Below are 26,461 nucleotides of genomic sequence, written 5' to 3' on the forward strand. Positions count from 1 at the left end.
ATCTCCTCTTCCTCCTCTCACTGAGTTTTCTAAAGGAACTATTTATTTGCCTGTCTTCTGTAACAAACATCTCATATTAGTACTTCATCACCAACGTCTTCAGCAAAGCCAGTTTGCTCTCCCAATATTATAAAACCTCATAGGCTACGTCTACACTAGCCAAAAACTTCGAAAAGGCCATGCAAATGGCCATTTCAAAGTTTACTAATGAAGCACTGAAATACATATTCAGCGCCTCATTAGCATGTGGGCGGCCGCGGCACTTTGAAATTGATACGGCTCACCGCTGCACGGCTCGTCCAGACAGGGCTCCTTTTCAAAAGGACCCCGCCCACTTCGAAGTCCCTTTATTCCTATGAGCAGATGGAAATAAGGGGACTTCGAAGTGGGCGGGGTCCTTTTGAAAGTCCCCTTATTCCCATCTGCTCATAGGAATAAAGGGACTTTGAAGTGGGCGGGGTCCTTTCGAAAAGGAGCCCCATCTGGACAAGCCGCGCGGTGGTGAGCCACATAAATTTCAAAGTGCCACGGCCGCCCGCGTGCTAATGAGGTGCTGAATATGTATTTCAGTGCTTCATTAGTAAACTTTGAAATGGCCATTTGCATGGCTATTTCGACGTTTTTGGCTAGTGTGGACATGGTCATAGAGTCCTGCTGCAAGAAACGCACACATCATGCACTAAGATCATATGTTGCTGTTGCCTTCTGCTCACCTAGGAGATGAATTTTGGCTCACCTGCAGTCTGCCACCAGCAGAAACTAAGTAAGTTGGGATTGTGAAAGCCAAGAGACACAGACAGGATAATGAAAATGATCTCCAGAAGTCACACTGTAAAAGTGTTAGTGAATGAATTTTTTTGTTTTGTTTTGTTTCGTGACGATTCCTTTTAGTGAGTCTCATGTTTGATCTTTCTGCTCTCAAATTGATTTCCACGCACAAAATTTACCCCTTTCCTCCATAATTTTTGGTAGATAATTTTCTACATTCAACAGATTGGAACAGGTAGGGAAGCTTCTTCCCCACCCCCTCCCCAACGCAGCCCATGACTCGTATCTATATATTTGGGGGGCCAGGATCAGTCTCAATACTTTTGGCATCTTTTCTGTGTATGAGCTAACCTATACAGATGTGATCACCGATGAATATTTAAGAGGTGTAAATGCTAAGGATAAGAAGAACTGATAAGGGTTGTGAAAAAAAAGTATGAAAATAAGCTGGGATAAATTAAGCCAAGGAAAATTAGGGCTGAATGTAATGATAATTACAAGTCGATTCTACAAGTTTCCCACAAGGAATGAATCTTTTAAAGATGAATGAAAAAGAATAATTGAGACTGCTGTGGTGAAATATACTTTTCTAGCAGAACTGCAGCCTGGGAATGAAGAAGATAAGGTAAGAGGTCTCTCCCAGATGCAATTTTCATGGCTTTATTACATTACTGTATTTCTTTCTAGTGAAGAAGGATAACTCAGGACATGGATGATCTTTTCTCTTGAGCCTAAATCACAATATTATTTCTAATTGCTTTCATTTACTCCTGCAAATGCATCCTCCCCTAAAATAGGTAAAAGAAACCTAATTTATTGCCTTAGAATGCTTGTAAGTCACTCATTAAGACATTTGTACATTTATTCATTTAATGAGGTAATTATGGGCTAACAGGAACAATTCAAGGTATGAGATTATTTGCATATATTAAGAATTAAATAAAGGTTCTGATGGTTCCAACACTTTATGCTCCTCTCCCCACAGAGCTGTCCTTACCCACACACAGACCACACAGGGCTCCCATAGATTTGGGACACCACTGGGTCCTAATACCCATCTTGTTCTTCCTATCCTTGTTCTCTGGTTCTGCTTCCTCCAGGGAGGATCTAGCTGACTTAGAAGAGAAAAAACTACCAGAGTTATTAGCACTAGAACCTGTAAAAGAACAATTTTAGTGTCAATGACACCATTTAACATGCATGTGCCTACCCCTATCAATCTCTGAATTTATTGGGTTAATATACAGGACCTTCATTTAAAACAAGTGGGGACCCTTTGAAAGGTCAGGGGCCTAAAGAGCAAAAGCTGTGGGCAGGTTTACTCTGAAATACAAAATAATACCCTCTGTACCAATATGGTTAATTACAGAATATGTGGCTCAGGATCACAGGGAACAGCCCCAGCATTCTAGTCTAACTTCATCTTGGGTATTTATTTACTAGGAACACAGTGACAATTACCTTCCAATATGTGTTCAAAGGAATATTTAGTTAAACAGAATATCAGATATATTACTGCAATAAACCCATATATCACCGACTGAAAGCAAAATAGGTACTACAACAGGGCAGAGTGACTGCACCATGGGATTTCACCATCAGGTGTCTTTGTGATCAAGAGTCCTTTCATATTCACGATAAGCAAACTTTACTGACAAAAGTAAAACTGCATATAATCATGCAGATAAATAATCTTAATCCTCCAAGTCAATAAAATAAATCTATCAGAAGAATGAGAACCTTTTGGAGGAAAATCCTTCGCCTTCTAAAGTGCATTAGTATTTCATATTTTTAAAAGATATTTTTATAAATTAAAAATGTAATCATTTAAAAGTTTACTTAAAATGTCCTTATGGCAAAGAGAAAATACTGCCTCTAATTATGACTAGGGACAGATTGAAATTCTAGTTAATAAATTATGTTTAATTAATAGTAGATGGTGTATCTGAAGGGTTTGGGTGTTTTTCCATAATTTTTAATGATGTTATTAAGTTATTAAAATGTGAGAACTAATTGAGAATATTCATATCTGTTTTATGTGGTTCTCGGGTTGGCTAACTATTGCTAATGATTCTCTCATTCACATCCTGTGGCAATAAAACATCAAAAGTAATATGTAGCTACTGTCCAGTCCATTATTTAGCTTTGTATTTGACTTTGACTAAATGCCATCTTGAGTTATTTAGAATCTGGATGAATATTACAATTAGACATTTGGCATATACTGAGTAATTATACTCTGACATCCTACATTTGTTTAAAAACAAAATATTCTTGTGACTTTTCTAGACAGACTGTTAATGCAGTGCATCATTTTTAACACAATGGAATAATAACTAGCACAGTAATTTTCATTAGGTGCTGATAAATAACTGGTAGAAAAGTATTTATTAAGATACAAATGTAAAAGGTAGAAACAGAATTCCTGTAATGTTTAGAGCCCTCTGAAATAAGAAAGAAAAATATATAGAAAACTTGCACATCCTCTGCCAAATCTACCTAAAAAGAGAAGACAACGAATGTGAAATAAAAAACAAAACCAAAAAAAATCAAAAAACCACAGATGTAGTTGTGGACTGCCTACAATATGGCTGGCTGTTCCTTGCATTTTTACAATGATCTACTGACTTCAGTTAGTCACTTCTAAAATGCTTCACAATTCTGTTTATGTTTGTATAAATAATTTCTCTCTCCCAATTCTGCAGTTCCTGAGGATTATTCACCAATTCTTCTCAACATTTGTGGTTACTATCGCCACATTCTACTATCAGTTACACCAGTGTGATTCCACTGATATGAATAGAGTTAAATTCAATGAATACTACTTTCTTCAAGAAACAAAAGAAATAACACCCACCATTCCATTGCCAATCTTTTCCCTTGAAAGTAGATAACTGATATAGGATATGAAAAATACCCAGATGAGCTATCCAGAATTGTGTATTACTAACTGAGTCACTGTTACTTCTTTGGAACTTAACATTGGACATGACTATTTATGTTGGTGGACAAAAAAATATGCTTTTTGCCATTTTTTTTTTCACTTCATGTTAGTTTTTGGATTGATCCTCAAGCACTATCTTGAAAAAAACTTATTAATTAAATATATCAGGTAGCAAGGCTTCGTGTTACATCACTTCAAATGCTATCCTGTTGTGCATCATCCATTTTTTTCTTTTTTTAAACCACTCAGGAAATATCTGCTGTGGAAATAAGCATTGTTTTCTGGGGTAATTATATTACTCACACGTGTAGCAAGGCCAGGTCACAGTGCTCCTTCAGAGTGGGAGAATGGCAGCCCAAACAGGCAGAAGAACCTGCTAAATACAAGCAGGGCAATTACAAGCAGCTGGGTGGGAGCTGGCTCAGCCAAACTGGAATGAGCTGACTCCACTATGGGCTTGATAAGGTGCCCCTAAAAACCCTCCACGTATGAGAAGAAGAAGAAAGGGAGGGAGGATTGGAGGAGAGGTGTAGGAAAGACAAAGTCAGAGGGGCTAAACTGAGAACAAGGCAGATCAGCTTTGAGGGGCCAGGACAGCAGGGGAGGGAGCCTCCCCAAAGCAGTGGCTGGGCTTCCTGCCCTGGAGACCTTCTGCAGGCCCTAGCTCCTGCGGGAAATGGTGAGAAGGGTGGACAGACCAAAGATACTAATCTGAACCATGATCTAGGTAAGAGGAGCTCTTTCCACAGTGGCCATTGCTTCATTTAGTATTTCATATCTTGACTTTTTTTGTAAATTACCTCAGGATAGGCATTGCATATTAATACACATTTATGTGGCAATCAGCCATTTGCATGAATCTGTGTAATGTAACAGCATACCAATTTTTTGGCATTAGGATGATCATAAATTGCAACCTGTTCAACATTAATTTCTATTTACAGCTAATAGAATAAAGGAATTAGTCATATGTAGTGTCATTTCTGGTGTAAATTTCCATAATTAATGCTTTCCACATATCATTTTCCACCACAGACATGCTGACCCCTGGGGCACTGTTTCAAGATGAAACCCAGGAAGAAAACTAGAGCAAGAAAGCAAGAAAAGTCTGGAAATATTTAGTAGGTATGAAAGAGCTATCCTCAGAGTCATACAGTAAATATTGTACTTACCAAGTAAAAACTGTGACTTAATTGGGCAGACTAGTGAAAAAGGATTATCAAGAATTATTGTGAAAGTAAATATAATGCAACACTGAGGTTTCACAGATTTAAAGTCAGAAAACACAATTTATGGTTGAATACAGAACTTTAAGTGTACTCCCTTTCAAATGTGCTTTATAGTGTGATGTTTAAATAAGTGATCATGTACTGTAGGCCAAATCTTTTCTTGTCTGGGCCTTTTAATAGGCATGGGAAGTGCTAAACAAAACCAGCTATTTTGGAGTTAATAAAGAAATTGATCATGAGTAAGATGTGAAGGAGATGGAACTGAAAAACAGCAATTTTCCATGGTTGTGGTCTTCAGATGGTCCTGAAATGAAAGGTGGTAACTGACACTGGACAGGGGATTTGAAGAAAAGAATATTATCATTTGAGAGGAGCTGTTATAAAAAGATCCTGAGGATAAGATGAATGCAGAAGGTCACCACAGAGGAATTATATATGAAGATACAGCCCAAAGGGAGCCTACTGCAGAAGGTTATACAATGCAAGTTACAGCTATTTGGGCATATTTTGAGAATGAATAACGAACGAAAAATCAAGACCCTAGTATTCAGCATAATGAACGGTTTGAACAGGAGAGGCAGACCTCACAGAGAATAGGTAGGTGATATAGTAGATTGGTACAGAGCTAGTTTACAGAAACTAAGCCACTCCTCACTGGACAAGGAAAGATGGAAGAAAATAGTGAGACAAGCATCAGACACCAAGGGGCACTGAGCCCATGGTTGTTGATGGTGATGAGGGTATAAATCTAAAAAACATTACTGAACAATTTGCAACTCAGAGACCTTCTAAACTATACCAGATTCATCTCAGAACTTGGTCCATTATATTTTCTTAACTTATTTTATTTTTTGAACTGTGAATACTTCCCAGTTATAATTACTGGGACACACATCTGCCTACATGGTAGTTTCTGAAGCTGTAAAAGGACAAAGTTTAAACCAATGTTCCATTTGCTCTAAGCAAGAAAGGTTCACATCTGGATCATGTGCAAATATCTCAGGGCTTCTCATTTCTCACTTTCTTTGTCTTTTTCCTATTTGTTTTTAATTTTATGCCAGTTTTTTTCAAAGAAAACCTGAGGAAGCAAATGGCAGTAAACACGTAGGAGGAAGTGCATGGATGTGTACGGTGTTATGTATGGTACACCATAGATTTCAGGTACATAGGGCTCCTCTACGGCTATTTAAGCTTATGCTAGCTGAGGGCAAGGTCTGTACTCTGCAAATCCAGTATTGAGTTTGGAGGCTGACCCACAGAAGCAGAGTTACTGATGTAGGTGCCTTATTTCTAGTAGCAGGAATATGCAAAAATCACTTGAAGTATAGTTTCTCATACATTGCCTGGATCCATTAATGGATTACTGGAAAAACAGAATCACTGCCTACACAGTGTTCCTGGGTGACTGTTCTCCAGAGTTAATGAAGACTTTTGGGTTGCCCATTTGTAATCACACAAAACTGCACACCTGTCCCCGATGCCATGTCCCTGGCCCATCTTTCCTCCAAAGTCCAAATGCTCACTGATGCCACACCTGTCTCCATTACCTGCTTTCCCTCACTTTCACTGCACTTGGGCTGTGGGCTGGGGTGTCTGAGGGCAGTGAGCTCTTCAGCTGGAGGACGTGGGCTCTGGAATAGGGCCAGAGATGAGGGGTTGCAGATGGAGGGGGCTCCAGACTGGGGCATGAATCTGGGGTTTGTGTCGGGGTGAAGGCTCTGGTGTGGGGGGGGGGGGGGGCTTAGGTGGCCAGAAATGAGGGGATCAGCGTACAGGGGGTTGCTACAAGGTGGGACAGGGGGTTGTGGTGTAGGATCTGGGAGGGAGTTTGGGTTCAAAAGGACTTGCCAAGCTGTTGCAGAGGGTTGGGGTGCTGGATGAGGGTTGAGGGTGGAGGGTCCCACTGGCGCTTACTGCAGCTCCCATACACAGCTACCAGGTCCCTGTAGCCCAGCAGGGAGTCTCCATGTGCTGCCCTTATGTCCATAGGTGCCACCCTTGCAGCTCACCTTGTCCCCAGACAACGGGAAATGCAGGAGCAATCCTCAAGGTAGGGACAGGGTGCAATGCCTCCCTACAGTCACCTGTGGCTGCTTCTGAGAGATGCAGAGAGCCAGGGCTCATAGTGGGGCTGCCTTAGCACCAAGTCCCATTGTGCTGCTAACCAGACTTTTAATGGCCCAGTCAGCGTTGCCAACCAGAGCCACCCGGGTCCCCCTTCGACCAGGTATACCAGTCAAAAATGGATACCCGGCAAAACCTAGTTCCAAGCAACAAAAGAGAATATACTACCTGGTAACTGGAGAAGTTTTCTTCAGTAGAACGCAACCTTTTAAAGCAATTAAATTATAGGTTGAACCTCTCTAGTCCAGCACACTCTGGATCGGCAACATCTGTAATCTGTCATGATTTTAATTAGTTGGACAACCACTTATCATGTGTGTAGTCAATTTTCCCACAGTCCCATAAAGTTTGTTTACAGCCACCAGTCGTGGATCTTAGTGTTCTGTGCTGTTATTTAGCTGTAATTTACCCCAAATGTCTTCTAGGAGCCCCGTAAGCAGTGGAAGTGTTAGTAATGTGCAAGAGACTATTGACCTCCTGTGGCCCATCAAATTCTTTGGTTTGGCACCAGTCAGGTCCCAAGGGTGCCAGACTAGATAGGATCAACCTGTAACCGTTCTCCTCTAGTCACTGCTACTTCACACATAAAGATATGGAAAAAGTTCCTCCTTCAAGCTTAAAAAATGAGCCATGAACACAAATCAATAGCTTTATTGATAAAACTTTTAATGTAATAGCTTTTCATAGAATGGCTCTCCACAGTAATGGCAACATCAATTCAATTCAATAATGAAAAAAGATTCCAATAGCAGGTATTGGGAAAATAAAAGAAACAGAATTTTTCTTTTTGAAACTAGTGCTCTAAATAAGGATTCATCTTATCCAGTGATGTATTTGTAAGAGAAGAAAACAACAATGTGAAAATATTTTCCCTTTTCAAACTATTTCTTCTCTGTCTCTAAATATTCAACCATGCGCTAGCTAAGAAATAAGTTTTGCCTTTTAATCTGTTTGATTTTCTCCCCTCCTTGCTTGTGGACTCCACAATCATTTGCTAAATATATTGCCAAATGATTTATTCTCCTCTCTACAGCTTCTAGGCTTTTGTACAATTTACCCCACCCTTTGGGAACATAAAAAGATATATCACAATTTTGAGCCAAATATTGCCTTCAGATGCATGCATACAGTGCTGAATGAAGTTGCCAGGGGATGCACAGACACATCTGGGGGCAGATTTCAGGCCTCTGCTATATTAGAGATAATTTTTTAAGCTCTCAGAGTTGTGGGAGGAGCTGTTCCAAAATAGACCCTGTTCCTGCCAATATATATAGTTTATTCAATCTGTTCACTTTAGCACACAAATGGAACTAATTCATTCTTCTGCTTGACACAGCATAAATTTTATGCCCTGGTTCTCAGGAGTAAGAATTTCAGCTGTTGTTTCAGTAGTGTGTCATGGCTTTGAGCTGCTGCCTTCTCAGTCACTTGCTCAGGTGGAATTATTGAATTGCCTGTCCTGGGTGTCCTTCATGTTAAGGTGAAGATTGGAGTAATATTCAAAATTCTGCATCAACACAAGGACCCTTCCTAGAACTGGAAGCCTAGGGCCAGAATGCTCTGGTGATACAAAGCTGTGCAACACCAGCAGGAGGCACAGTGATGCTTTGACTTCTTTATTTTACTGCAGCCTGGAGTGAGTGTTTTACTATACCCTTTTGCAACAAGTAGCACATTCTCCTAGGTGCCTACTCCTCTCTCCCCACCCACAATGCACAGTCATCTTCTCCACCTATGCAGGGGAACAGCAAGGGCCTCACTCTGCACTGCTTCCCAGAGTGACCCCAAAAGATGAAAACACAGTCTGCTACCATATGACAAAAACCTATTCAACTTCTCTGCTTCAATACAAAAGGTGCCATTTTAGCTCAAAGGCCAAAATGTATCTTGGAAGGATGGTGATTTGGTGGGTGGGGAGAGGTGAAGAGAGGAAAATGACAACTTGAAGATGTCATTAGCTTCACCAAGGAAGCAAAAGCATTAAGAATAATAGAAAAAAGCACTGTACTTCAGTGAAATGTCATTGACAATCAGTCTGATTACAATAGACAGCAGCCCAAGCTTGCTGTGCCCTCAGCAATCCCCACATTACCACCACCTGTGCTGCACTATTAGGAAATCTATGCATCTCGGCTCAGCTCCTTCAGCAAAACAGAGCAGTTATTTTTAGGAAGGTTTTTTTTTGATTCCCAGCTTTTCTGTTCAAGTTTCACAAAGCAAGACTACTCTGTTATGTCTTAGCCCTGATGAGACAGAGAGTGGGCAAAATCCTGCCATTTACACTCCACCACAGCTCCCATTAGCAGGGAGAGGCTAACATTGTTTGTGTGTGTGGAAGGAAGAAAATAAAAAGTAGCCTGCACTGACAAATTGCTTTTAAAGCAAGATTGGGCTATGAACTATTGATGAAAAATCATGTAGCATGATGATTACTAAATATCAGAGTGACAGAAAGTATAGTTGTTTTTCTTCCTTGGTATATAAACTGCTCCTTTCAGCAAATGCCAAAACTGACAGCACTATCATTAGAAATCTCAGTATTAACTATAAATACAAAGCTGAGTTGTTACCTGTACTTCATGGAATTCAGGTACAGAACCCTGTAATACAGGACCTCCAGTCAGCCAGCAGTGAATGGAAGATGGTCTTTGGTTTAGCATGTATCTTTGAATTCTCACTGCAACAAGCACAATATCACTGGCCATTTTGTAATGATAGCAATTAATGCCTAAAACTTTCAACACAGGCACTGGAGTTCTAAATTCATAAATAATTTCCCAAGTACCTGTATTAACCCTGGAATCCAGCACCACTGAAAATTAAGCCATATTATTTAAGGCCTAAATACAGATTTAGGGGCTTACCAAAGTGGGCAGGTTTGAGACATTTAACTGATGTTTGAAACATATGAAAGTCAACTTTTTGCAGTATTTTCCAAGTTCCAGCAAATGTGTATATACCAAATAGTTGAGAGTGATGGAAAGTTTGACTCTCCCTGTTCCTTGTGACAAAAAGATCTCATATGATTTGAAACAACACAAAACATTGAAGCTGTGACCACACTTGGCCAAAACTTCGACATGGCCATGCAAATGACCATTTCAAAGATTACTAATGAGGCGCTGAACTGAATATTTAACGTCTCATTAGCATTAGGACGCTTCTGGCCAAGGCACTTCGAAAGCGCCACTTTTGAAAGCGCGCGGCTCGGCGCAGATACACGGGGGTCCTTTTCGAAAGGACCCCGCTCCTTTTGAAATTCCCTTATTCCTCTCAGTGGAGGGGAATAAGGGGATTTCAAAAGGAGCAGGGTCCTTTTGAAAAGGACCCCCATGTAGCCGCACCGAGCCGCACATTTTCGAAAGTGGCGCTTTTGAAGTGCAGCAGCCGGAAGCGTCCTAATGCTAATGAGGTGCTGAATATTCAATTCAGCGCCTTATTAGTACTCTTCGAAATGCTCATTTGCATGGCCATTTCGAAGTTGTGGCCACAGCCTGAGTGTGGGCTGCTAAATGTCCATGTAGGAATGTAAGAATGGCCGTGGATGGTCATACCAAAGTTCCATCTAGCCCAGTATCATGTCTTCTGACAATGGTCAACTACCAAGTATGCAATGTTTATCTATTATTCTTTTCAATTAAATCAGTTAACCATTTTAATGAATCAATTAAGTGTACGTTATGTCAGAAAAAGGCTTTGGGTCTGAAAAACACAGCTGATAGAACCAGGACCGTTTCTGCTTCTGGCATTAACGTTCTTTTATAAATCTGAACATGTCTGTTTAATTTTGTTATGCTTTAATTTTTTCTGTTTATAAAGACTTCCCCACCTCACATGTCATTTCTGTCATGGCTGAACATAATTTTGGACAATAAATACTATGATGCTGATCCCAAATTGAGGGGTCAGCACTGACCAGGATGAACTCAACACTGTTAGCTAAATAGGATATATCCCTGCTGGGAGCAAGATTTGATCACCATTAAGAGACACAATGTTAAACGCAATTAGAGTTGTGGATGGCAAACTTCATAGGCTGGACTCACCCACCCAAAAGCCAGGGTACCTAAAAGTAGATAAACAGTAAAGCATCTGCCACATATATTTCCAAAACTGTACTGATAACGCTGCAGTCAGCAAGTCTTTCAATGGTTCAAAACTATATTAAAGCACGATAGAAGACTTAGGCCAACCCTTATGGTAAAATAATCATTCATTTCTACTTCACAGCAATATTGTAAGGACTAAGCCATTACTTTAAGTAAAACATTTTGAGAACTTTGGATAAGAGTTACTATATAGACACAAAGTATTATAAATTTTCTGCAGTTAAGTCTGTCTTGCTGGCTACCATTGTACAATCACCATGCATGATACTTTTCAGACTTGTGAAAACAGGGCTGGTGCCATAAGGGAACTCAATATAAGTCTACTCTGCAATCAGCAGGTGTGATGGCAAGCTACAGTAGCAGGGAAACCATGGCAGCCTCACAGGCTAGGTTCACTGTCCCAGGAGCCTGAGAAGTTAAAACTAGTAGCTAGCTTTCATATAGAAAAGAGTTAGAAAGGGCATTTCCCCATCTCCTGATGGGCATGCAAACACACCCTAAGGTTAAGAGAACAGTGACATTCAGGAGTTATTCCAATGTTATCATTGTTCTTTTGATTTTACAGTGATGGATATGAGAACAGATCAGATCCTGTATGGTAACAATACAGTAACACAACAAAAATGAAACGAGTCTATGAGAAAAGAGTAAGAGAGGAAAAGAAAGGACAAACAGAATGGGGTTACTGCTTTTGGGTGGTTCTTGTTTTTGCAGAAAGCAGAAGTACTGCCTCCCAACAGGTGATAATGGCGTAAAGACTTATTTTTCTTTAACAATATAGTGTGCTCCAATATGCAAACATTTCCACATATACTTATGGAACCTGATATAATAGACAGTAATGGCTCCTTTGGACTCAATGCAGTCTGTCATATAAGCCAGTGTATTTGTAAATAATACATCTCAAAAATAGCCTTACAGACATTGACAGTGCCTTAGAATTTCAAGCTATTAGGGTTTATTACATAAAATGTAAATACATGGTGCACATTCACATTGAAACAACATTGATTTGTCAAGACTAAATTATGCTGAACTGACCATTCTTCCTTTTCTGACAGGCTTACTGCCTACTGGATTGGGGGGAAGTTTGAGCCAGAACATATTTGATTTTTAGTAAGTCCTCTAACACAATCCACATGACTTTCATAAGGCAAACTAGGAAAATGTGGCTTATACAAAGTTTAAAATAATGAGTGTTCATATTTGGTTGAAACACTGAGTAATTATCAAAGAGTAATTATCAATCCTTAGATGTGAAAGTAGGAAGATGAAGTCATAGTTCACTAGTTTGAACGGTTGCTGGTCTCCACCCTCTAACTTTCTTGAATACTAGAATACAATTTGCCATCCTACTTCGTTAGTGTGTAATGACTGTGGTTTCCTATACTCTCTATACCTCACTAGCAGACATGTAAAATAAATGATCTCAGAGAGAAGCCTTATTAGCCTGTAGCTTCACAAATAGCAAGTGATCCTGTATCACCTTAGAGATTAACACATTTATTAGGTTACGAGCTTTCATGGGTAAGACCCACTCTTTCAGATGACTGGAGGATAAACTTAAGACATGGATCTTACCCAGGAAAGCTCATAACTAGTCTCTATGGTGCTACAGGACTAGCTGCTATCCGTAAAATAAATGGTTAGGTTTGGATCCATATTCCTGTGCACTTAAAGATGTTATGTTTGCTCATGCGCAAATCAATTCTTGCAGAGAGCATAAGTATTGAACTTTCTATTCCCCTTGGTTTAATCAATATGATCTCTTTTATCTTCTTCCACCAGCAGTGGGTAGTGATCATAAGCTTTCTGCTTGCTGTAAAAATCCTCTGAAAATATTAGGCATCCCACAGGTATGTTGAAGTTGAACTGTGCCTGTGTTATAAAGGAAACTCATTGTGGACATCAGGAAGTTGTCAAGTTTGTTCACCTTGTCGAATTCAAGTGATTAGTGTGACCTTGTGCATGGCACATATCAAAACATCCAATGTTATTTTCAAAAAGCCAACAAAATATTTTTTTGGCTTTGTGGATTTTAGAAACACTTTTCTGCCCATGAAACAACAAAGAAAAAGAACTTTCAGTACTAGAGAGGAGCAAATCACAATTCCTGATGCTAAATATTGAAAGAGAAATCATGCTGGATGGCTGTCGCTCCTCAGATAAATGCTAAACCCTGTGTATATATAAGCACATGATTCTCTGTGAGAAATCTAGAGGCAAGAAGACATGTCTATATAGACTTCAGTGCATAAAATACAAGGAAATAATAAAATAAAAAGTGACTGTTTCCACTGGCAATGGCAGTAACTAATTGTTCCCGAGTAAAAATGGTTTTGCACACACTGCCCTTTGTCTTCAGCACAAATTACTTTTCCCCTTGAGCAGTATTTTACTTTAATGGCGCTCAGAGCCACTTTCTGTTTTTTTATGCACACACAAACACACACATGCTCGCTCGCTCTTTCTCTCTCTCTTTCCCTTTTTCTCTTCTTCTATTTGCAAGAAACACAGGGCAGCATGTGAAATGACTGGAGGGAAATGTAAGCAAATAATTAGTTACTAAAAGGAAAAAGGAAAAATATGCAGCTGTTAATAGAGGTAGGATAAGAGCTTCTTACTTCAGTCACTCACTTTGAGAGACAATGAAAAAACAGTTAAATAGATTAGTTGTATCTTGAAGACAAGTAAATATGACAAGACATGCCAGCAGAAGCACACAGAAGAAAGATGTTCCTAGGGTGAAATGTCTTTGAGCTGCTCAAGCCTCAATCAAGTAACTGCTCATCTGGGCAATCAAACTGCATTCACTTTCATCTTTAAATACATTTTGCAGAGCAATCAAAGTCTCAGAAAGTATTATGACTGAACAACAGGTTACATGTTTCTACAATGAAGCAGAAGGAGGATCTCTGATGAAGTAGAAATGATCAAACATAGCATCTGAGGTACTGTCCTGGACTGGGGTGCCAGTAGCAGATGTTTGGGGTAAATGATAAACTAAACTGTGAACAAGTCACTAAGGATCTCGAATGTGAAACTTCAGAACTACTGACTGTGGTTTGTAAACTATCATTTAAATCAGCTTCCATATGAAATAACAGTTAACATGACACCAATTTTTAAAAAGGCCTCAGAGGTGATCCTGGCAGTTATATCCTGTTAGGTGAGCCTAACATCAATACCAGGCAAATTAGTTGAAATTACAGTGCAGAAGAGAATTATCAGGCAGATAGATAAAAACAAAACTTTGAAGAAGAGTCAGCACAGCTTTTGGCTCACCAGTCAACTGGAATTCTTTGAGAGGGTCAACAAACATATGGACAAGACTAATCTGATACACATAGTGCACATGGGCTTTAAGAAAGCTTTTGACAAGATCCCAAAGGCCCTTGAGCCAAGTACGTTGTCATGAGATAACAGGGAAGTCCTCTTATCAACAAGTAGCTGATTGAAAGACAGAAAACAAAGGTTAAGAGTAAATGGTTAGCTTTTTACCATGGATAGAGGGAAATAACAGCAGCTCCCAGGAATTTGTAATAGGACCGCTGCTGTTCAACATGTTAATATATGATCTGAAAAGATAAGTAAATAGTGAGTTCACAAAGTTTGTAGTCTATACAAAATTACTGAATATAGTTAAGTCCAAAGCAGCCTGTGAGGAGTTACAAAGGGATCATACATAACTGTGATTGGGCAGCAAAATGGCAGACACTGTTGGGAAATGCAAAATAATCCACAGATGTTCAGTGTGCCGTGGAAGTTGCAAGAAATAATAATGTTACAAATCATTAGGAAAAGGATTGATAAGATTAAAGAAAATATCATAATGCTGTTATACAAATGCATGGTCCATGTTTTGAAGACTGCATGCAGTTCTGGTCATCCCATCTCAAAAAAAGATATATTAGAAATGGCAAGTTGCAGACAAAGGCAACAAAATTGATTAGGATCCTGAAACACATTCCATATGAAGAAAGACTGAAAATATAGGAACCATTCATCTTAGTAAACAATGACTCAGGGAGATATGGGGGAGATCTATAAAATTACAAATGGTGTGGAGAAAGTGAATAAAAAGTGTTGTTTATCCCTTCACATAATGCAAGAATCAGGGATTGTCTCCTGAAATTAAAAGTCAGCAGATTTAGCAAAAAAAGAAAAAGGAAAGACTTCTTCACATAATTCATAGTCAATCTGTGGACTTCATTGCTGAAGCTGTTGTGAATACCAAAAAAGTAATTAGACAAGTTAATATAGGCTGGGTCTATCAACGGCTATTATGTACGGTGGTTGAGAATGCAAATCCATGTTCCAGCTATCCTTATAACTCTGACAGATGCTGGGACTGATCAACAGGGAATGGCTTATTTGGTAAAATTGCTCTGTTCTATTCTTTTCCTGTGAAGCATGTGGATCATTCATTGTTACAAGATAGGACACTGGGCTAGATGGATCATTAGTTTTTCCTAGTATGGCCAATCTTAGGCTTACTTACAAAGTTCTTTACATATTTGTGAAGTGATTCATGAGAATTAACTGAAAACAGTCTCATAACACTAATTTCAGATAATAGAATATTATTATAATATTATCATCACCTATAGCCCCCAACTCAAACCCCTACAACACATCATTAAAAACCTACAACCTATTCTGGATCAGGGTGCTACACTCTAGAAAGCCCTAGGTGACAGGCCTGTCCTTTCTTGAAAACAACCTCCGAACCTAAGAGAGAGTCTCACCGGCAATCACAGGCTACACCACAGTAATACTAATCATGGAACTTTTTCTTGCAACAAACCCCACTGCCAACTTTGCCCACTTATTTATTCTGGGGATACCATCACTGGACCTAACCATGTTAGCTGCAAGATTAAATGCACATTCTCGTGCACTTCCAGCCACATTATATATGCCATTATGTGCCAACAATGTCCTGCCACTAGGTACATTGTACAGATTGGGCAAAAGCTTCACCAAAGAATAAAGGGACACAGAGCAGACATCAAGAAACTTAACACACATAAGCCTGTCACTGAACACTTCAGTGAAGTGGGCCATTTCGTTAAAGATCTGAGAATTTGTGTCCGAGAGAACAGAGAATTTAAAAAAAGACTGAAGCAACGAAGTTGTGAATTGGAATTCATATTCAAATTTGACACATTAACATGTGGTATGAACAGAGACATCAATCGCCTCACACATTAAAAGAACCGTGTCCCTTCCTTTGATGCTCATAATTATCTCAGGCAGGACAATTAACATCCCCCCACCCCTCGTCCCCCACCTATGTATCTCAGTTGTCAGTTTTTATTGCAATTTTTTTTGTACTTTGTACTTATAAATGTCAGTCTATACTGGAAATGAGATTGATCTGATGAAGGGGGCCTGTCCCACGACATCTTATCACCGAATAAATCATTTTGTTACTCTTTAAAGAGCTAAATTTCTGCTGTTTTGTTTTGTTGGAGTACAGACTAACACGGCTACCTCTCTGCTACTCTTCTGAGAATATTAATGGTATTACAGAGGGTGAAGGGAGGCTAGGGTTAACTGATTTCCCAACAGCAAATCAGCAGGCAGAGCAAGGAGCAGAGTTTTGGAGAATCTAACTCTGTGCCCTGTGGTGAACCGGAAATAAAACCATGTAGTCTCAGAAACAGTATGGCTATAAATAGATCAGGACAGAAGGAAAAGAAGAATAGGAATTTTGTCATTATATAACCTCATAGTTCGTTTTGCAGAGATCCAACTTCTGAAGAGCACTCTATTAATTTTTAAAAAGGCCGTATTACTGTAGATGTCTAAAACTGAGCACTCATATAATTGAGCTGGCCCAAAAAGACAAAAATAACAATTTAAGAGGAAAAAAAGTGAAATCGACCTCTTCAGCTGTGACTATGATGTAAAAATTAGGTTTTGTTGAATCCTTGTAACCACCATATAATGCCTATATACACGCAGATGTGAAACAGTCATTGCTGTAGTACAGCAGCAGCTCTACTTTATGCTTTTCATAGGCCTGCAACCATCAAATTCTGTCTACACAAGCAACATGAATCAAACAGGCATGCAGCACCATCTGATCTACTTCTGTTCTGTGCTTTTAGTACTCATGTTCTGCTTCTGTACTTCTCTTTTCTACAGATCTGTAAAATGACAGGCGCATTTCCTTCTGAGTTCCTCCTTTCCTCCTATCAGGCAATTCTCCTTTGCAGATTAACAAAATCATCATAGAACCCTTGGCACTCCCCTCTCTGGTTCATACATACACATACTGACTCCTAAGATGTTCTCCGACAGCACATGATCAATTTACAGAGTGTATTATAACCTTGTGACAATGATGGATGAAGTAATATAGCTGTAGCATTGTAGTATATTCTACTTGGATAGCTGTATATTATTGTACTGTAAACCACTTTCTTTGCAAGAAACTGAAATTGCTGGAATTTTCAGTCTCAGACAAGAAATCCAGCTACTTTGCTGCTGTCTCTCCCCATCCATGACTGATGGGACTGGAAAGAGCATATCAGCGCAACTGCCTTCAGCTGACTGCTGGCAAATGGAGAAAATTCTCTTTCACTCGGCCTTCCACTCCAACCAAAAGAGAACTGTGGGGGCGGCAGGCATTCAGATCAATATCCAAGGTTTTCAGTTGTGCTTTGCAAAAAAAGATGCCACAATCTGCTCATAATGAAAGCTCCCCTCACCGAGACAGTCAGACACTCCCACACCGAGAACAAGAGAGGGACAGATGGATGGGGACATACTGGAAAATACATTCTAGTGATCTAGGACAACATTTTTCAAACTGGGAAGGGCGCTCCTAGGAGTCCATTTGTGCTACTGGTGAACTCCTCCTTGTTCCCCTTTCCCAGTGCCTCTTTGGTGCTGTGAAACAGCTGTTCCATGGCATAAAGGAGGCACTGACAGGGAGTGTGAGGAGATGGAATAGGGCATAGAATCATGGAATCCTAGGCCTGGAAGGGACCTCAGGAGGTCATCTAGTCCAGACACCTGCCTAAAGCAGGATCAACCCTAGCTAAATCATCTCAGCCATGACTATGTCAAGCTGAGACTTAAAAACCTCCAGGGCTGGAGATTCCACCACTTCTCTTGGTAACACATTCCAGTCCTTCACCATCCTCCTGGTGAAATAGTTTTTCCTAATATCCAATCTACACCTCCCCCACTAACTTCAGACCATTTCTCCTTGTTTTGCCATCTGTTACTACTAAGAACAGCCTCTCCCCATCCTCTTTAGAGCCCCTCTGCAGGAAGTTGAAGGCTGCTATCAAACCTCTCACTGTTCTCCTCTGCAAATTAAATAAGCCCAAATCCCTCAGCCTCTCCTCATAGGTCATGAGCTCCAGCCCCCTAATCATTTTTGTTGCCCTCTGCTGGACCCATTCCAAATGCATCCACACCCTTTCTATACTGGGGGACTGAGAAATGAATGCAATATTCCAGATGAGGCCTCACCAGTGCTGAAGATAGGGGAATAATAACTTCTCTAGACCTGCTGGAAATGCTTCTACTAATGCACCCCAATATGCATGTTTAGGGGAGGTCACAGGATCATCTCTAGGACCACCAAGCCCACTGATCAATTCCTCCCCTGCCTTCTCACTGCCTCCTGCATGTTGAGGAATAGCTGTTCAGTGGCATGCCACAGGCACTGGGAGGAATGTCGAGGAGCAGGGACTGGGTACGCTCAAGGAAGGGGCAGAATGAAGGGGGCAAAAAGAGAAGCAGGGATGGAGCAGAAGTGGGGGGGAAATGGGACAGCAGTGCAGTCTTGGAGAAAGGCGTAGAGCTGGGCCAGGCCCAGGCCCAGGCCCAGGTGCTGATCAGGGTGGGAGTTGGGGTCCGTGACTAATTTTAAATAAAAATGGGGGTCCTTGGTTTGTTAAAGCTGGAGAACCACTGATCTAGATAACAAAACATCTTTTTGGTTAGTTTGGCTATATATATAAACACAGACCCATTATTAAGATGGAATTAAGGTTGTATGGATTTGTTTCTTTACTTTGATGTTGAGAGTAGTAAGTATTTGTATTACAGTATTACCACAGTTAATGCCTCTTTGTGTAGACACTTTGAATGCAAATACTAAAAGGCAGTTCTCTCTCCAAAGAGCTCACCATTTCAAAAGACAACACAGAAATAAGGAAGTATTATTATCCCCATTTTAAATGAAGTACGCATACATAATGAAATGACTTGCTCTTAAGGTTACATAGGGAATCTGTAGCGGTCAGGAATTGAACCTAAATTTACTAAGTCCCAGTTCATTGCTTTAACCACAAGATTATCCTCTTCCACATACACAGACTATTAGACACTAGCTCTGTGATTCAGCAAATACACCCTAATGGGACTTGTCCCTCTCTAAGTCTGTATTATGACTATAAGTTAATTTATTACATATGCGGGTGAGATAGTAGTGTCTTGTCTAGTTTGGAGTCACTCAGGCAAGTAGCCCAGTTACTCTGATTAAATGTTCCTAATTGTTTTTCATTAAAACACTGAAAAAGGCCCTTAGGCATGGGTGCCAAAATAATTACATATATATTTTTATGATGGGGGAAAAAGAAAAAAAACAACAGGCAACATGAGGTATCTCATATCCAGATACAGTCCTTATTTTTATCCACTGAAGTCCTGTTCTGCTGTGCCTCTGCTGTTGAAATTTGAGAAATCTTTTATGATTAATTTACTATCGCCTGTCACTGGAACTTCCACAGTCCTATTGCCACAGCATCGTTCTCACACCAAGAGGAAGGTCATCAGGATTGTGCCCTGTGGAATCACTGACAATCCTGATTGGTAGGACCACATGTCAAAGTGAATCTCTGACAGGGATATAATTTAGCATGATTCCTGAGATGGAACTGCATTAGAAATAGAGCAGAGCACATGAAAATAGAATAAAGAAAACAGAGAGGAGTTGTGATCTGAAAAGAAGACTCAGCTGGCCTTACTCAGCTGACTAGTTTGTTGGTTTACATAATAATATTAATAATAATAATTAAAAATTAATACCACCTAACTATTGTATACAACTTTCCATCTCTAGATCTCAAAGCACTTGACAAAAAGAGTGCTTTGAGACCACAATAAGCAGAAGGAGTGTTGAGATTCATTATCAGAGACATGAGGAGAGAATTAATAATGCAGTGCATATGTAGATAATGTGTTTTCAAATGACTGTCACTTATAAAGTAGTATTCCCTCAGAACAACAGGAACCAATGAATCCTGGAGGGAAACATTTCCTTCAGGGAAGGACCTAGCAGTAATGCATTGGGACACTTCTACATTCAATACAATACATTAATATATTTTGATTAGCTCTTTAAAACTGGTACCTAAATAGCACAGTGGTTTGTACTTCACAGGTTTGACATTAAAGAAGCATAACAGAGATTTAAATAGAGTGAGGTAATATCTTTCTTTGACCAACATCTGTTGGTGAAAGAAACAAGCTTTTGAGCTTCCACAGACAGAAGTGGATCCAGTAAAATATATTGACACATGCACCTGTGTCTCAAATATCCTAGGACCTACACAACTCCAACACTGCATGCCCATAAGCAGTATCACATACAATATTTATAAATCACACTGTCATATGTAGTACATAAGCCATATTTATGGGCCTTTTCTTCTGTTACATATAACATTGCCTAGTGTCTTTGTAATCCGAAGAGTGAATAAAGGCCTCATTCTCTACTGTGAAGCAACTCACATATCCCTTTCTGCCTATGTAAAGTAAGAGTAAAATGAGTGCTAAATGCTACCCAGCCAGAATTCTCCATTTATATGCACAGGTGACACCATTTTACACCTACTTTTCCTTGACTTTGTATCATCTTGAAGGTACATGGCAGTATAGAATCAGAACCTAGGCACTGTTATCCCTATGATGTAAAAGGGTCAATTAAATGAGAGATACTATACTGGATTTTTCTGATTTTTCTACCTCATCCTTAATCATACTTTAAAATAGCCGTGAAGGCCTCAATATGGTTTACTTGGACACAAATGCTAGTGAATTATATTCAGGGAAAAACTCACTGGCATGGACAATGTCAGATCAAGACCAAATTCCTGGCTCCAGTCAAGACATTGGGGGCTTTAACATTTACATTGGTAGGGAAGGGAAACACAAGAAATATACAATTGGAGATTTTCATTTTTCCTGTTCTGGAAACCATCCTGCAGTAATCAAATGTAAAGTCCCTTCATGGAGGAAGCCACACAAGTTTTCTGAGCTGTCGTCAGAGGTGAATGTAACGTTACATCACATTTAGCAAGTGATAAGACAAGTTCTTGGAAAAAAATAAATATAAGCAGGAAAACATTAATTCCTTGGCAAGTCTTTGAGCAGAGTGAAAGAACAAGAAGTTTAGAGGAAAAGAATATTTATTGGCTTCTCTAATTAACAATAAATCACTGCTATATAGTGTGTAGAAGCTATTACTGGTATTATGGAAAGAGTAAAATAAAATGTTGATAATCCCTGTATCAAGATTATCTGCTTTTGTCTTTTCTCTCAACATATGTATACACACATCAAATCTCATGCAGCTCTCTGACATACAATATGAAATACCATATAGTATGTTTCCAGTTACCCAAAATTACAGGTTACCCGAATTCCATTCTTGTCTCCTAGCATGAGATTCAATGTACAGTAAAACCCACAGTCACGTAAGGGCTGCGTTCCTTGCAACTGCCATGTAACTCAAATTTCATGTAAGTTGAGGATGGGGGCCCCTCCTTTCTCCTCCAGGTACCTGGGAGCCTGGAGCCAGGCACAGCAGAGCCTGAAACCAGGTGCAGCAGTGTCTGGTCAATTTCCAGGCTCCCACTCTGGTGCAGGGAGCCAGGAGCCAGGTGTAGTAGCAACTGGTCAGTTTCCTGGCTCCCTGCTGCTTGCGGGAGCCAGGAAACTGACCAGGCACTGCTGCACCTGGCTCCCAGTTCCCTGGGACTGAGAGGCTTCCTCCTCCCTCATCCCCCCTCCTCCGAGCCCCCAGGATTCAGGTGCTACTGTGCCTGTCTCCTGGCTCCCTGGGGGCTTAGAGGAGGAGGGAGATGGTGGGAAACCCCTCAGCCCTGGGGAGCCAGGAGTGCATGCATACAGCTCCCTTCTGATAAACAAGCAAATACTGTGCAGGTTTTAAAGGGCAGAATGTGGTCACAATCCTGCAGCAATAATGCAGGATCCTTTACATTAAAAGCATAAGATGGAACAGACTTCTTTGCGAATTCACCCTGCTATGCTAAATTAAACAGAATAATAACGGAGACAAATGGTACATTAGAAATAGTTGACAAACGACCACAAGGAGAGAAAATGAGCAGAGCAGCATCAATTCACTAACACTAAATTACAATGGAGCATTTATGGAAAAAACTCAAAGATCCACACAGATGCCAAATGAATTTCTTATTGGCAACATCCTAAGAAAATATACCAGCATGAATTCATGAAGCTGAAGCACTTCAAATAAAGGACAACCATTTAAGTGTTCAGCCATTAGTTTTGTTTGATACCCATTTTAATTGCACCTATCATAATGAATTAATTTCACCATCATGCAGATATTTTATGTGCTTCCATTTATAATCCAGTCTTAGTTTAGTGCCAGTAAATGGAGACTTAAAATCACAGGCTATCAAAAACAATTATTGTGCACATTTTGGCCTCAAAATGGCAAGTGGGGGTGTGGGTGATGGGGAGGTTCCTAAAATGTGCCTTCTTTCTGTCATTTTACTGTTACTGTAGAAAAGTTGCTGCAACAACTAATATTTCTGCTTGCATCAGGGATAATTTTAGATACGGCTTGTTAAAAACTAATGTTTACATACCAGCATGATACTCTAACCAACAAGTTATAGAGCTAAAGGATAACCTAGTGGCAGGCCATCATATTAATAGAGATATATGGCTGCCTTGGTACATGCTTTTGAGTAGCTCCCTTTCCCACTATTTGCAAGGTGGCAGGTTGCACATAACATTGCAGCTTTAGCTAAAGCCAAGGTTAACTGAAGAATCCAATGGACCAGATCTTTCATCCCTTATTCATGTGAAAGTCACACTGAGTTATGCCTCAATCTAGGCTGCAGGATGTAGCCTCAAGTAATTTACTTATTGCCTATACTGAGAAATCCCTCAATCAAAAGCCATCTCGTTCCATGACTGGTTTCCCTTCTTGGAAACACAGAATCAGCAGAATTCTCATTACAGAACCTGGTTTCAGTAACGAGCAAAACCATAGGCTAAATCTCTTAGGACAAAAATCACGCACATATTCGTCCGCCTCTCTGTAAACTTGCATGGCGGCCAGAAGAAGAGTTAAATAAGTTAACAGCCTGAACTGGTTACCTCCATATTGCACCTGTTGAATTGTTCAGATAATTTTGAACTCCAGCAGAGATGGTAATTAAATAACATTTTCACTCGCAGCCTACCTGGGGTGTTCAGCAGTCTTGACATCTTGCAGGAGTAGGAGATGTACTGCTCACAGTATTCAGCGCTGCTGGTGATGGCAGAGATCTGATCCATGGTGGCACTGTAATTGAGCTGTAATACAGAGTACTTTTCCGGGCCATTGCCTACCACTGGAGTCTGCATCTGCAGATCATGATACACAGTTGACCACACTTTATCCTCTGGAAGAAAAAGAGGAAAATAATGAAAGAATTAATGAAGGAAAGAAGTTAGAAAGGAGTTAAAATATTGATAGATTTGACAAATAATGTTGACATAGTAGATCGGTCTCTCAACGGGTGCGTGACTGTGTGCACAATTGAAAGGTGGGAGAGAACAAGTGGGGCACACGGATAGATTCACAAGGTATTATTTTACTTGAAATTGATCAACAATATGGGACACCCTGAATGCACTAAATGCTGTAACCCTTAGTTGGTTTCCTTGTTCCTGGTAGTTGCTCTGCTAGGTGCTTTGTAAGAGTGGCATGTTTACTTGTGGGCAGAGACTGTCCTGAGTGACTGACACTCTGGGTAACAAATAAAGAGTGGTTTTGATCAGAACTGGATACAGAGACCTAGGGATCCTTAGTGCAAGGAAAGCACCAAGTTTAGTTGGGTTTATTTTATATTCCAGGCTACCTTTGATACTAAGACAATAATGTTTGACATGACAACAGTATAATATATTATAATACAGGAGTCAAGTTTGTTATAGTCACAACTTCAGTGAGGAAATGGCCAAGGGGGGAAACAAAAGAAACTCTGATCTTTGCATTATGTTTTGCAGAGAAACACAGCAACATAGGTTGCAGCTAAACAAGATTATTAGTCCATGTACGTACAGATCACAAATTCTATAGACTACTAACCACCGCTAGTTAGGTGAATATCAAATCACTTGAGATAGTATTTTTACGACATCTGCTTTTGGTAAGTGCTAGAAGAAATCATAGTGGGGAGATAAGCTTAAAAGCGAAACAACCTGCTTCAGAAGGTTTACATCAGCTATCAATAGCCCTTCATAGCAGGTGTTTAGCTTAGAAATAAAATTAAAAGGACAAGAAATATTAGATTTACATAATGCAATGAGTAGTATAGAACAGGTGTAATGTGCTCCTGTTTCCCTTCTCTCAGTGGGACATTCGATGCATTGAAAGGTAAATTTAAAAGTCCTCAAAAAAAAAGTTTGTACAAAGCTCTGTGACCAAAAATCATGGAGGTTTCAACACCTCTAGTGTAACTGTTTTACTATTCAACAGCTATTCTGCGACTTAGGTAAGATGAATTGGTTGTTTCAGTCAAGTCCCAATCGGGCAGATACCAACATCAAAAAACACTATCACAGTTGACATTTATTAGTGGACCTGTCAATCTAAGCACAGCCAGCAAGGACTAAAATAGACAAGCAGATTAATCTACTATTGCTAGAGGTGATTCCTCTAGGTCAGGGTCGAGGAGAAATGAAAGGCAAAAATATTCTGTTCCATTTGGGTATTTATACGCTATTCAGAACCGCAGCATGAGCGCTTTTCAAAAGTGCATTAAGAGATGTAACTTGTCATGAGTAGTTTAGTTTTTACCCTCAAGGAAAAATTGATCTCATGTTATATTTTTTCTGTTTATTTTCCCTTTGCTGTGCTATGCACTATTGTTATTGCAGGTCAAGTCAAAGAAATGTGTCTTGCATTTCGAACGGAGAGTGCTGTGGTTTGAGGCAGTTGCTAGATGCTGTGACAGATCACTCCTGACTCTTGGACTGGTCCCCAAGAAACCTCTGCACCCTGGGCATACAAGCTAGACAGTTAGACTATTTTTTTGTGTGTGTGTGCCTGAGAAACAGAGCTGTAGAGCACAGATAGTCCTTATCTCATAGATTCAAGTACAAATTTACACTGCTGCTGCCTATGCTGAGCCTGTTCTCTGCATAAATACATGACTTTAGTCTTCAGGGAAGTCATCTGCCATTCTCCATGAATACTTTATTCACTTAACAGATCCATTAAACAGAATATATTAAATATATAGCCTATGCAAATATGCTTGTGATTCATCTATGCAAACTCCCATCTCTGTTAATGGCATTCATGTAGCTAGATCCAAAATGTGAAGCTGAACATTTATCCCCATGTTATTTACAGATTACCTGAACAACCTGCAAATACTTTGATCAGTTAGGACCTGCTCTAAAACCTCCTAAAGTCCATAGACAGGCTGTTATTGATATCAATGGGTTTTGTTATCAATCGTAAGGTGACCATATGTCCCATATTGGGTGGGATGGTCCTGTATTTGGGACGTCAAAAAAGTGTCCCTACTTATTTTTTATGAGACTAATTGTCACATATTTGGGCCCTCCCCCCACTGACCTTTTCCACCAGCAGCTGCACAGGCACAGCTGCTGGCAGGATTCACTTCCCCAAACCTCAGGGAAGAGGGAGAGAGTGAGCAGCTGCCGCTTTCCCAGGCTCCCAGGCAATGCTGGAGGCTGCTGCTAGCCAGAGCTCCTGGGGAGTGCTGGAGGCTGCTGCCTCCTTCCAGGCTCTCCAGAGCTTGTTGGAGCCAGGAGGAGCCAACCCTCCCACTCACATTTCTCTGTCCTGTATTTGGGTTGCCCTAATCAATCAGCTCCACTGTAACACAGCTAACAGTCACATATGCAATCGCTACATCATATCCAGCTGTTTTGGATTATGTGGCATCATATGAAGCTATATGTATGTGTGTGTATGTGTGTAACTGAGATGGTATAACCAGCTCTAATCCAATGATCAAGAA

General features: G+C 40.0%; 1 protein-coding gene across 1 annotated transcript in view; it reads right to left on the minus strand.

Annotated features, from left to right (window-relative positions):
- The window catches only part of CNTNAP2 (contactin associated protein 2), a 1,212,102-nt gene that overhangs the window by 450,482 nt on the left and 735,159 nt on the right, over positions 1–26,461 (minus strand). Inside the window, exon 13 of the mRNA XM_074985481.1 lies at positions 23,666–23,866. Coding sequence (XP_074841582.1) covers positions 23,666–23,866 — 201 coding nt within the window. The remainder of the gene's footprint in view (positions 1–23,665; positions 23,867–26,461) is intronic.

This window comes from Carettochelys insculpta, chromosome 2, assembly GCF_033958435.1.
Source record: "Carettochelys insculpta isolate YL-2023 chromosome 2, ASM3395843v1, whole genome shotgun sequence".
Lineage (NCBI taxonomy): Eukaryota > Metazoa > Chordata > Testudines > Carettochelyidae > Carettochelys > Carettochelys insculpta.